Source organism: Sparus aurata, chromosome 11 (assembly GCF_900880675.1).
Source record: "Sparus aurata chromosome 11, fSpaAur1.1, whole genome shotgun sequence".
NCBI lineage: Eukaryota > Metazoa > Chordata > Actinopteri > Spariformes > Sparidae > Sparus > Sparus aurata.
Genome location: NC_044197.1, coordinates 9,148,537 through 9,159,899, shown reverse-complemented (window position 1 = coordinate 9,159,899; position 11,363 = coordinate 9,148,537). Strand labels below are relative to the sequence as shown.

The 11,363-nt window shown below is 42.6% G+C and overlaps 3 protein-coding genes across 5 annotated transcripts; 2 read left to right on the top strand and 1 right to left on the bottom strand.

The window, feature by feature from the left end:
• Window positions 1–434: 434 nt before the first annotated feature.
• On the top strand, window positions 435–1,589 carry rangrf (RAN guanine nucleotide release factor). 2 transcript variants are annotated; one of them, XM_030433334.1, is made up of 2 exons: window positions 435–569; window positions 716–1,589. In XM_030433334.1, the coding sequence occupies exon 2, from the start codon at window positions 741–743 to the stop codon at window positions 1,320–1,322; it is 582 nt and encodes a 193-aa protein (XP_030289194.1). In that variant the 5' UTR covers window positions 435–569; window positions 716–740; the 3' UTR covers window positions 1,323–1,589. The 2 variants fall into 2 exon arrangements, with proteins under 2 accessions (XP_030289194.1, XP_030289195.1); XM_030433335.1 differs by having other exon boundaries at window positions 484–573.
• A 3,481-nt stretch (window positions 1,590–5,070) lies between these two features.
• On the bottom strand, window positions 5,071–6,769 carry itpa (inosine triphosphatase (nucleoside triphosphate pyrophosphatase)). The gene is made up of 8 exons (XM_030433463.1): window positions 6,640–6,769; window positions 6,391–6,448; window positions 6,248–6,312; window positions 6,096–6,169; window positions 5,978–6,009; window positions 5,750–5,862; window positions 5,596–5,672; window positions 5,071–5,403 (listed from the first exon to the last, which is right to left on the bottom strand). The coding sequence occupies exons 1-8, from the start codon at window positions 6,700–6,702 to the stop codon at window positions 5,271–5,273; spliced, it is 615 nt and encodes a 204-aa protein (XP_030289323.1). The 5' UTR covers window positions 6,703–6,769; the 3' UTR covers window positions 5,071–5,270.
• Window positions 6,770–6,852: 83 nt separating this feature from the next.
• mettl13 (methyltransferase 13, eEF1A lysine and N-terminal methyltransferase) lies at window positions 6,853–11,135 on the top strand. 2 transcript variants are annotated; one of them, XM_030433461.1, is made up of 9 exons: window positions 6,853–7,110; window positions 7,988–8,260; window positions 8,347–8,815; window positions 8,912–9,111; window positions 9,216–9,405; window positions 9,592–9,759; window positions 9,865–10,077; window positions 10,365–10,496; window positions 10,717–11,135. In XM_030433461.1, exons 1-9 carry the CDS (start codon window positions 6,958–6,960, stop codon window positions 11,007–11,009), a joined length of 2,091 nt encoding a protein of 696 aa, XP_030289321.1. In that variant the 5' UTR covers window positions 6,853–6,957; the 3' UTR covers window positions 11,010–11,135. The 2 variants fall into 2 exon arrangements, with proteins under 2 accessions (XP_030289321.1, XP_030289322.1); XM_030433462.1 differs by having other exon boundaries at window positions 6,958–7,110; window positions 9,595–9,759; window positions 10,717–11,009.
• Window positions 11,136–11,363: the final 228 nt, after the last annotated feature.

Sequence of the window (11,363 nt, the reverse complement as noted above, 5' to 3'; positions counted from 1 at the left end):
CAAGAGGAAAACATCGTTTTTAATCTATTTGATTTGATTTAGAAATAGACATTGATTTGACACGATATGAATAAATACAAACAGGTATTTAATGGAACCATCTTCTCTGTAGATGTTACAAAGTGAAACATGATCACATAAGAAAAGAAATACAAATCAGCATAAAATAAAAATAAAAAATCATAGTTAACATTATTTTACTCAACAGTATGTGACGTACATTAACATTTGGTATTCGAGTGTTATAATGTATATTAATATGCTTGTATAATACTTTTACTTTCGATAGTTTAAGCACATTTTTAATAACTATTTGATTTCGCCGAATAAAAATTTGAACTTAAGAACTTTATCTTGAATGCAGTAATTTTTTACATGTGTGTTTTTGTTTTCTGTTTATTTTTGACTGAAACACATGAATACTTCTCCCACACCTGCCAGTTTAAGTGGGCGTTTGCCTCACCTGTAGGTGGCAGCAGTGCGCATGACGTGTATTTAGAGTGGCTAACAGTTGAGGCGTAGAAGAAGAACAGAAACTTTTTAGCCGGAAGTCCGCGTTGTCGCAGTTGGTAGGTGAGCTATTTGTTTATCAGGCAGCATTTACAGACATATAATTGCGTATTCCTGAGTCAAGTGTATGTTTACTTCAAAATACGGTGTTTTGGTGACTGTGGGTAATTAAAAACAGGCTCTGTGTTCGTTGCTGTTCCTCCAGAGCTGCTCGCAGTCTTCACGTGGAGATGCAGAGTGCTGCAGGCAGCGCGGGTCAGCCTCATCCTCTGTTTGGAGGAGCGCTGTCAGCCGTCCTCCCTCACAGCACCACGGACGTCAGTGAGCTGAGGGAGATCCCGGACAATCAGGAGGTGTTTGCCCACGCACACACCGACCAGAGCCTGATCGTGGAGATGGTGGAGTACCAGGCTCAGGTGGCAGACCAAGATGCTGCCAGGTATCACTTTGAAGACATAGCAGGCAGCAACAAAGCTTTAGAGCCAGGCGCTTTTGAAGTGACCAGTGTTGTGTCCATGTCCAAATCTGAGCTGGGCCTGTCAGACTGCAGCTCTGCCTGGATGCTGACTGGGACACAGTGTGTGTCCAAATTCAACGAAGAAGCGAGGAATACAGTGACCCTCCACCTGGGCCTCTTCCGCCTGCCTCAGTTCTCCACAGATGTCCTGATAACATTCAATGACCCGCAGAGTATCAGCCCTGACAGCAGCAGTGCTGCCTCAGCGGAGACACACAGGGAGCCATGGTCAGTGCAGGACTTTCAACGCTTGTTGCAGACTCTGACTCTGCACGACTCAGGACTGTTTGGGTAAACAGCGACCGTAGGACTTCACCTGATTACAGATTTAATCTCAGGCACCTTTAAACACATTCGGACTGTTATTTGCTGGTGGTTTATAAGAATCTGACCTGCAGCATGCTTTGGATCCCATCCCAAGAAGAATTCCTTTTGAGTGTCGGTCCTTTCCCTGCCACTACACATACGTATACAAGTTCTGTTCTGTCTTTGATGTTGACCTAAAATTGAACTGAAAACCAAACATATCATGTCATAATAAATGTTTTAGCTGAAAAACTTTTAGCAGTTTCCTTTTTCTTTTTTTTTCTTTTTTTACATCACCTGATCAAGATTAATTTGTAGATTAAACAGGGTAATTCAGTCTGTGCTCCCACAGATCAGCCTACTATGATCACATCGATGTTACTTTCAAGGCATTTCTGTTTTACGTGAAGGTATGCATGTGAGAGAATATGAGAATCAACATGAATAACAAAAGTCATGGGCATTCACATTTTCCGCCTCTCTGTTTCCCACCACATTCCCCTTTTCCCACCCTTCTCCTACTCAGTCAAGCCTTTCCTGGCCTCTCTTACTCTTTACTCCAAATTTCTGCCACCATCCTTCAGCATGTTTTAATGCTCGGACATGCAGATACAACCAGCTAACACGGAGTAGAACCTAGCTGGTATTTAATGCACCATCACCCCCTTGCAGGACAACCCAACTTGTGCTACACTGCTCTAGGATTGCAGTAGTATATTGGTGCTGTACCGTGTACATTTGCTTATCTAGGTATTGAATTCTGCTGTATTAGTGTTATTAAAAAATATAGGGCATATTTTTGTAAAACTGCTTGTTCAGTCAAAAAAAAACCTTCCAAAAAACCTTCCTTTGATCATAATTGTAACTGATGATATTAACGTGTAATACCTTGATATTTTCTGAGATGGAAGTGACCGTGACAATGTCATACCATCTCATGCCACCACACACTGCTCTAAAACTCCACACAATGTTAATGAAAAGACATGATTAATGGCAAAGGTTGAAGCAGAAGTCAGAAGGCTAGAGGTGAATTGAGAGTCCACACAGAAACTCCCTCTGGAGCAGTTAGAATGCAGCTAATATCCTTCGACTTCAGTGGAACTAGAGTTTGGTCATAAACGGGGAAAACTGAGAGGACCGGTCCCAGCAGGAATATGTATTAGGTCAACTGTTTCCATCGCTCACTGCGGTGGCCTCATGGTGAAATAATTCATTACTCTTAACCTTGAAAAACCCTGGAAAGACTTCATTCGCCGGTGAGTTGGGTGAAACACAGAATTTATGGAATGGAAACTGACCCTCATTATTTGTTGCTCTGAAGCTTAAACCAGCCCTTTTGGATTTGGAAGTGTAAAAGAAGTTATGTTCCCGTAGTTCCTTAGTGCTGTTTGTTTTGAAGAAAAATAGTTTTGACTTAACATCTGCTATTAAAAAAAAAAAAAAAACACTCATCACAGCGAGAGCATTCAGGTAAGCCTTGCATAACAAATAAGAGGAAGTTCAGTCTGTCTCCACAAAGCCACATCAAACCCTCCTCATCCTCTGCTGCAATCATGATGGATTAAGATCTCATAAAGTCAGGCATCCCTCTCTCAGTGATCCCACTGTATAGCAAATCCCTTCCTCCTTAACCGCAACAGCAAAAAAAAAAAACAAAAAAAAAAACTCCTTCCTACCAGCCTGGATAAACATGTTATTGGTTCTCTTTGTAATAAAAAGTCCGAAAACATCCTGTATCTCAGACCTGATGAGGGGTTCGGAACATCTTAGACATCCGAGTTAAAGGTCATGCCAGGAGACAGTTTGTGAGGCATTAGGGATTTTTCCAGCCAATGACAGAATAGCTACTGGGTTACTAGAGTGCAGTGGCTTCAAATGTTTTGTGCGTGTGATACTTTGTCATATGCTTGCACACATGCAGAGTGGTGAGCAGTTTTACAAGAGAACGATTGTTCCAAAAGTCAGAAGAGGCAAGAGTAGGCATGTGTATTCTTTGGCTAATAAATGAAGAAACTATTATTTTCTTATTCATTCATTATTTTATGACTCTCCAATACTTTACTCAACCACCTTCAATGCACAAATACCCAAGCAGTGGCAATTTTGTGCGGTAAAAAGCTACTTTGTGCAACTTATTGCACTAAAGTATCTTTATTGGTAGATATGAGCTTATACAATTTAAGATTTTTCACCATGTCCATTTATGGAGAGCTCAAAACCTCAATGCAATGTTAAATGGATCAGGGATTAAATGTTTCATCTTAAGGGGGAGAAAATACAATCACCTGAAGGCATGACGATGACAATTTTTCTGATTTACTTTGACAATCTGACCAATGTAACAAACTAAGACACCTATTTAGGTTTGCTCGACCAAAACCTGAAAAAGTGCAAAATGGTATAACAGTAAGTAGAATTTGATCAGAATAGTCCAAAAGACTTCTTTTAAATCAAGAATACCGATATAATCTGCTACTCACAGGCCCAATGTAATACACAAAAATTTGGTTTCCTGTCTAATTTAAACAGTCATGTATGTCTGTCATGTATGTATCATATAAAAAATTAGCATGACTAAAATGTCCCCGTTGTGGGACTAATAAAGGATTATTTCGTCTTAAAAGAAAACTTTACGCTGTAGCTGGTGGTTAGTTTGATTAAGGTATGTGGTACTAAAGGTGTTCATCATAACATCAGGATGAAAAGGGAAGAACGTAAAAGAATACTTGTGCATAAATTTTTTTGTACTATTTCAACTCTCTAAATTCTCAAAAATGCATACTGTAGAGGCCATATTATGGGGGCCTGACTGAATGCAGCAGCACGGATGGTAACTGTGTTGATTTTGAGTCACAGAGGGAAAAGGGGGAAGAGGAGGGATGCCTACACAGCAATGTCTTTGACCTCTGGTGACCTGACGTCTGGCACACATCTCCCATGTTCTGTTAAAAGAAACTTGGCTGACAGGTGGATTGAAGTCTCCCTGATGAAGACAAATACTGCTTTCCTGTTCCTCCTCGCAACAACTTGCTACTTCCTGTTGAGTCCCCGAACAAAACCAGAGGTCTAAGCAAACAGAGCTGCGCAGCAATTTTACCACCTACAGCATCTTTGTTCTTACGCGGGGTCACGTTTACTAGCCGAGTACTGTCACTTTAATTACCAAGTGCAAAAGTTTTACATTAGTTGTCTCCAATATCTTGTGGTCTTGCTCAGAGGATGCATGAGTTTTTGCATGTGTGACACTTTCAGTACATCTGGGAGGAATCAGTCACAGGTGTATGCATAGTTCCTGCTCAGAGACTTCCAGCTCCAGGGTCATTTATTACCCAAACTCCCCTGTTATCACTGTTCTGTTTGTACTGAACACGTCCCCCTCTTCCTCTTCCTCCTCCTTCAGAGACCCTCTCCTCCCACACACCCATCTCTAAACAACTCCAGGAGACAGTCTTACCCACAGAGTGGTCTGCTGCTCTCATCAGGATCCTCTTCTTTTTCCCCCCCTTTTTTTCTTTTCTCCAATTTATGGTCTTCTCCAAGTCTACCTTTGTCTGTCTTTGGAAGCAAACACTCTAAAAGTTGCTTTTGAGTACCCAATGCGGAACAATGGAACAAGTCTAGCAACATTTTCCCGCTATCTTTCAACTTTATCTGGAGGATATTTTTAACGTGCTCACTTCCTGACACACTGACACAGGGAAACCTTCAATAAGAATACAGATAGAAACAGGGAATTCTTTTAAAACTAACAAAATATTTATTGAAAAAAACAGGAAAAACAATAGTATGTCGCATCTTTTTCACTGCAGATTCAACAAGTAGACATTGTGATCACAAATCTGTTACTGTTTCTGACCCAACAAAAACAGATGACTCATTTATAAGCGAGTATTCTTTATCCACCCTCTCCAGATTCAGAGCCTAAAATGACTCTTTAATCCTCCTCCTTTTTCTTCTTGTTCTGTGGTGGCGTACCATTGGTTTGAGAGAAGTGCTCAGACATGGCAGCCAGTGCCCGGTAGCGGTGAGAAATAGAGTTCTTCACGTCTTTGGGAAGTTCAGCATACCTGCAGATCAGAGGGTCATAGTTAAGGGTCAGCATGGCTATGCTTCGTACAATACTGATTAATAGTGTCTAATGCACATGATAAAGTAAGAGAGATCATCAGTTGATGCATTTAAATGTATAACCCTTATCCTAAACCTCTGGCTCCCCCTTGTGGGATGAACAGGACATTTCAAGCAGTCCTTTTGCTTACGTTTTGTCATATCCATCAGGCTGGAAACAGGGATCCCATCCAAAGTCTCGAGGCCCCCTGGGTTCCACAATTTTCCCCTAAAGATCAAGAAAAAGGAGTGAATGAAAAAATATACACACATACAAGGACGTAGGCCTTTCAACAAGATTCTGACCTCTGTTCTTCCTCTGAAGAGCTGTACTGGTTCGTCCCTCCCAGCAGAGAAAGCAAAGGTGCAAAGAGCCCACGCTGACTTATCTTCAAACCCAGCTAGGAGTTTGTACAGGCCTACAACCAAACAGGTAACACGATTACAGACACGGGACAGCTCACTCCACTTTTTTATGAAGCTTTAAATATCTCTGCCCAAATATTTCAGCAGTTCATCTAATACGACACTTACCTTCAGGCTTGAGTTTATCCAGGAACCATTTTCTACAAAAGTAAAAGTTTAGTATTAATTATTACTGTTTATTACCACTATAAAGTACAACATGCCTCAACGTGAAAGTTATACTTGCATGTATGGACCAGGCAGGCCTCCCAAAGCATTGAAACACAGACACGTGTCCTCCACTATGACTGGCCCATCAATCTGAAGGCGAATAACAACAACACATCAGTTTCAGTCTAAACAAACATGTACATACATACTTGTAATAAAGCACTGTACCTCTTTTGCAGCCTCCTTACACTTCTGTATGGAAATCTCATCTGGCTCTCCTTGGTATTCAGGTACTGGAAAGAGAAAAATGTAGATCAGCAGTGATTACAGGAGAAAGTAATTCCACTGGTGGTCTCTCTTTTCATACTTACAGTCAATCTTTTTTGACACTAGTTTGTAGGGGAACTGGTTTCCCAGGATCTGAATGACCTAATAAATGTGACCCAAAAGAAGAAAAGGAAGAAAAATAAAATAATTGCAGCTCATGCTCACTGTCTATATTTAGCAAGCACCGGCTCGAACAGTGTTTGGACACTAAGTGAAGAAATTTCCTGACTGAAATAGTTTAGCCAGAATGAAAGCAACTAATCTGCCTGAGTTATGAAATGTTTGACTCCTACCTCTTCCAGTTTCTTTGCGTTTCCAGTCACGAACACCACAGACCTTCCTGCTGGCACAGCCATGATGAATAACACCCGGACGACTAACAATGTAGGACCGAAGACATCCGGCTCAGCAACGGCCAATTAAATCAGCTCTGAGAGCCTCAGCGAATCACAAGGCAGGATACGGCTCCGCCTTCCACAATGTCCTCCAATCAGCGAGCGGTGCTACCAGCAATTTCGTCCGGCTTGGGCAGTTAGTGCCATGTGGGGAAGTGTCTGTAAACAGCCTCTTGTCACTGTAAGTTAAAACGTTTCGGAGCATTGTGGCCGATAATGAGTCTTTTACCTCGGACTGCAGATGAGTTCAGCTCCGCAGAGTACTGGGAGCGGTTCTTCAAGAAGCGCGGAGAGAAGTCTTTTGAGTGGTATGGAGACTACAACAAACTGTGCGGCGTGCTGCATAAATACATCAAAGTCCAACATAAGGTAGGATATCTTGTTTAGCAGGGATATAACAAGTGACACTAGCATACTTTTGTAATACAGCATACATAGTTTGTGTTGACAAATTGCCAAATACTCATTAATTTGCTGCTAATATGTATCTATATCAGTTTGGCTAATATGGAAGAGTTTGGGATGTTACATTTATTTCCTTCTCCTTTTAGAGTCGTTTTCAGAATAATACACTTCTGACTGATGTCACCAATGGTAGAAACAGTATTCAGATGTTTTACTTGAATAAAATTAGCAATAACATCATCACAGAGTTATAACTACCTACATTCAAGACCTTAGTTAAAGCTACTACAAGGAACTTTGATATTTTGTTGATTTCGGAGGCACCTGTGGACAAATTTGGTAGTGTTTCCACCTCAAAACCACAAAATGTTATGTCAATAATGAAACAATCTAAAGTCTTCCCCGGCTTCTTTTTAACTGGCTAATGTCCTACTCACTGCAACTTTGCCTGGGGAAAAAAATGTAAACATGGGCTGCTCCAGTCTGCATGTGGACCTGGTGGCAGGTGTTAAGAAAACACTAAATAGAAACAGATAATCTTTTTGCTTCATACTTTAATGTGTCCGTAGAATTTCACAGCTTTAGATGTTTAAGTTTTAGCTGTTGGGTTGTAAAATCCATAGAAAGGCAGTGTAACCAGCAACTTTAGCAGTCAAAGTGAAAAGTGCAAGATTTTTTAATTAATTGGAGTGGACCAGGAGTATGACATAGCATAAAAATGAACATACACAAATAAGGTACGAATACCACAACTGCACTTGCAGAATTAAGAAAATAAGTAAATGTGTTTAGATTTTTTCCTTCACTGCCAGTAACGTTATTTTGTACTTATGTCCTTCAGGTGCTGGTGGTCGGTTGTGGTAACTCAGAGCTGAGTGAACAGCTGTATGATGTCGGCTACAAACATCTAACTAATATCGACATAAGTGAGACAGTGGTGACCCATATGAACCAGCGAAACGCTGAGCGTCGGCCAGGCCTGACCTTTCAGCAGGTGGATGCCACACAAACTCCATATGAGGATGCCAGCTATCAGGCTGCTCTGGATAAGGGCACGTTGGATGCCATGGCATCAGAAGAAGAGGGAGCACTTGCCAGGAACATGCTCGCCGAGGTGAGAAACCAGTGGGTCAGGATGTACACAGACCATTTGTTTTTTTGTCCCACGATCTGTACTTAGCAGTTTTCCTGTATCTGCAGGTGGGCCGCGTGTTAAGTGTTGGCGGCCGGTATGTCTGTGTGACGTTGGCTCAAGAGAGTGTGATCAAGTTGGCTGTGGAGCACTTTGTGGAGCAGGGATGGGCGGTCAGGCTCCACTGCCTGCAGGAGGAAAGTGGGAAAGAAGAGGACTCCTTTGCCCTGCCTGTCTTTGTCCTGGTCTGCACCAAGTTTCGTCAGCCAATGCCCACGCCTATTCTGGAGATGTGTCTCGGGGAGGATGGAGCCCCTACCCGGCTCACACAGGTAGCAGATTTGTTGTCGTCTGTGAGGGAGTATCAGGCTTACTCTGTCTTGAAAAAGAGGCTTCGTACGAGCACAGACGCCAGCTCGAACCTCTCACTCACCCTCTGCCATGCCAAGACAGGCCTTCCCAGATACACCCTCACAGTGCAAGACAGTCCCCCGGGTGCCAAGGTGCCAAGATCAAACCCCTTTGCTATTTTTATTGGTGAGCTCTCCTGTTATTCTGCCTTACTATATAAGTCACACTGGTTGTATTTTGGTCTTCTTTGATGATTTTTCTCTCGTCTGCTCATCCTGTCAGTGCCACAAGGCAGTGAGACAGCTTGGCTCTACAGCTCCAGTGAGGGTCGAAAGCAGCTGGCAGCCAGCGCTAACTTTCGGCGCCTGGTTATTGTGACAATGCACAGAAATCAGCAGTATACAGACATGCAGGCTGTCCAGTCAGAACTTTCACCAATGGTAATGGACCTGGCTCCCCCGGGTATGCCAGCCAACCAGCAGGTAACACGTATAATTATTCCTTTTTAGAGATGTTCTTTTGTACAATAAAATATTTAATATTGCAGGCATCAGAGTGTGTATTTGAGCTCTTTGTCCTGTTACAGGTGCCGTTTCTGTCAGTTGGAGGTGACATGGGTTGGAGAGAGGAGGTCAGCAGGGGTGTGAGTGAGCTGAGCGGGGAGTACTGTGTGGAGAATGTCAAAGGAGAAGACGGAGAGTTGTACCGAAGACTCATTTTTCTGTCTAATGCTGCCCTCGTCCAATCAGAGAGCCGTCTTGTCTCTTCAAATCCTGGTCAGTTCTTTTCTCTTGTCCACTCTCATATGCTGTATTTTTTTTTTTTCATTTTCTCTTTCTTTACGATAATCAATATGTTCGCCATCTAAGCAATACCAACAATTCATATAGATGTATTTAGTATTATTATATCATCATAGTTTATTAAAATGTAGATGGCTTCAATTTATATTTTTATCCCAGCAGCATCCAGTCACAAGAAGAAAAACAAAAAGAAGGTCAAGCCAACAGCTGCACCAACATCATCCTCAGCCTCTCTGTCTGTGGACAGTGGCTTCCTGTGCTGTGCTCACCATGAAGTGATGGCGGCCGGCCTTGCCGTGCTTGGGGTGGGCACACCACAGAACAAAGGTCCGTTCAAACCTGGTTTGTACATTCTTGTAGCATGGCGGGAGGAAATACAACTTCAATGAGCTTCATCTGGGAATTTTTCATCCCCTCCATCTTCCTTCTCAGATGTCCCAGTGTCGGTGCTCCTGGTGGGGCTTGGTGGAGGAGGCCTGCCTCAGTTTCTACGAGACTTCGTACCCAATGTTACTGTTGAGGTCGTAGAGCTGGACCCTGTTGTGATGGAGGTGGCAAAGGAATGGTTTGGGTTCCGACCAGATGATCGTTTGACTGTCACTCTCGGGGACGGCCTTGAGCGCATCTGTGCTCTGGAGAAAGAAGGTGAGTGAAGGAGATAGAAACAGGGTTCCCACTGGTCCTTCAATTTTAAAAAGTTTGTGAGTTTGAGGGGGAAAAAATCAAGGTCTTGCACTTGTTTCTCAAACCATGCTGTGTTGGGTCATACAATTTGAGGGAAAATCTGCCTAAAAAGTCCTTGAAAATATCCTTGATTTTTCAGAAGCTTTTGAACCCCGGATCAAACAGAGAGCTCTCTAAAGAAAGGCACCAGCAGTGAACGTATCAATAAAACCAAGAAGTGACTATGGCTATATCTTTTTTTTCTTCAGGTGGTCGTTTGTTTGATGCCATCATGTTCGATGTAGACAATAAAGACAGTTCTCTGGGCATGAGCTGTCCTCCTGCTGCCTTTGTGGAAACCCCAATCCTGCAGAAAGTCTCCAGTCTGCTAACCCCCAGAGGTAAAGTATCTTTGGCGTATTTATTTCCCTCCATCTGCTAGAATTTGTCATGTTTTCTATGAATTAATGACACCAAATGTATGTATTTACTGTCACTGACACATTCATAGGCACTTAATCATCGCTGATAAATTAGTTGATGTTTAATGTTTTCAAATTGTTTTTGTTTTTGTTTTGTACACCTCTCTTCTTCGTCTATCTCCATCTACAATCTGACCAGGCGTGTTCATACTGAACCTTGCATGTCGCAACCCGGCCATGAGAAAAAGCACGTTGGAGCGTGTGAGCGCCGTGTTTCCCAACATCCTCTCTAAAAAGATTGAAGAGGAGATCAATGAAATCCTTCTGTGCTCACGTGGTGAGAGTGAAACACAGGGCGCTGCTCACATCCTTCAGTCCCTGAACCAAGGAGCCAAGAGTCTGCAGAGCGCACTGTGCTCCAGCAGGACAGGGACCGACAGCAGCCCACATATAGACATTGCAGAGTTGTTGAAAGATCTGAAAGTAGAGTGAAGTTTGTTTGTGACCGGGGGGAGGTGATTTGAGGGTGGTTTCACTTTGCTGTTCAGTTCAATGTAATAAAAAATATTATGTGTATAAAATGTACAATCACAAGTAAAGAACATTTTACCTTCACGTCATAATGTGGTGCTTAGTGCTCTTATATTTGTCAACGTTATGTTGCCTTCAGTGTCTGTATCACTTGCCTTGGTTTCCAGTGCACTACACACCCTCACGCCCTCATTGCCAAAGAATCCAGCCGTGTTATTTACAGTAGATGAGTCCTCCACTGCAGCGTGGTTCCAGTTGCAGTGTTTATAGGTCTGCAGCAGAGCCCTACCCTCCTCACTGGATGTGTGGGATTTT

Excerpts from the sequence above, each read along its gene's own strand:
- itpa (XM_030433463.1), bottom strand. The coding sequence starts at position 6,702 with ATGGCTGTGCCAGCAGGAAGGTCTGTGGTGTTCGTGACTGGAAACGCA. Across the intron at positions 6,170-6,247 it reads GTAAGGAGGCTGCAAAAGAG|ATTGATGGGCCAGTCATAGT; the intron begins GTACAGTGCTTT and ends ATTCGCCTTCAG. Across the intron at positions 5,673-5,749 it reads TCTTCAGAGGAAGAACAGAG|GGGAAAATTGTGGAACCCAG; the intron begins GTCAGAATCTTG and ends CTTGATCTTTAG.
- mettl13 (XM_030433461.1), top strand. The coding sequence starts at position 6,958 with ATGAGTCTTTTACCTCGGACTGCAGATGAGTTCAGCTCCGCAGAGTAC. Across the intron at positions 7,111-7,987 it reads ACATCAAAGTCCAACATAAG|GTGCTGGTGGTCGGTTGTGG; the intron begins GTAGGATATCTT and ends TATGTCCTTCAG. Across the intron at positions 9,760-9,864 it reads GGGCACACCACAGAACAAAG|ATGTCCCAGTGTCGGTGCTC; the intron begins GTCCGTTCAAAC and ends CTTCCTTCTCAG.
- rangrf (XM_030433334.1), top strand. The coding sequence starts at position 741 with ATGCAGAGTGCTGCAGGCAGCGCGGGTCAGCCTCATCCTCTGTTTGGA.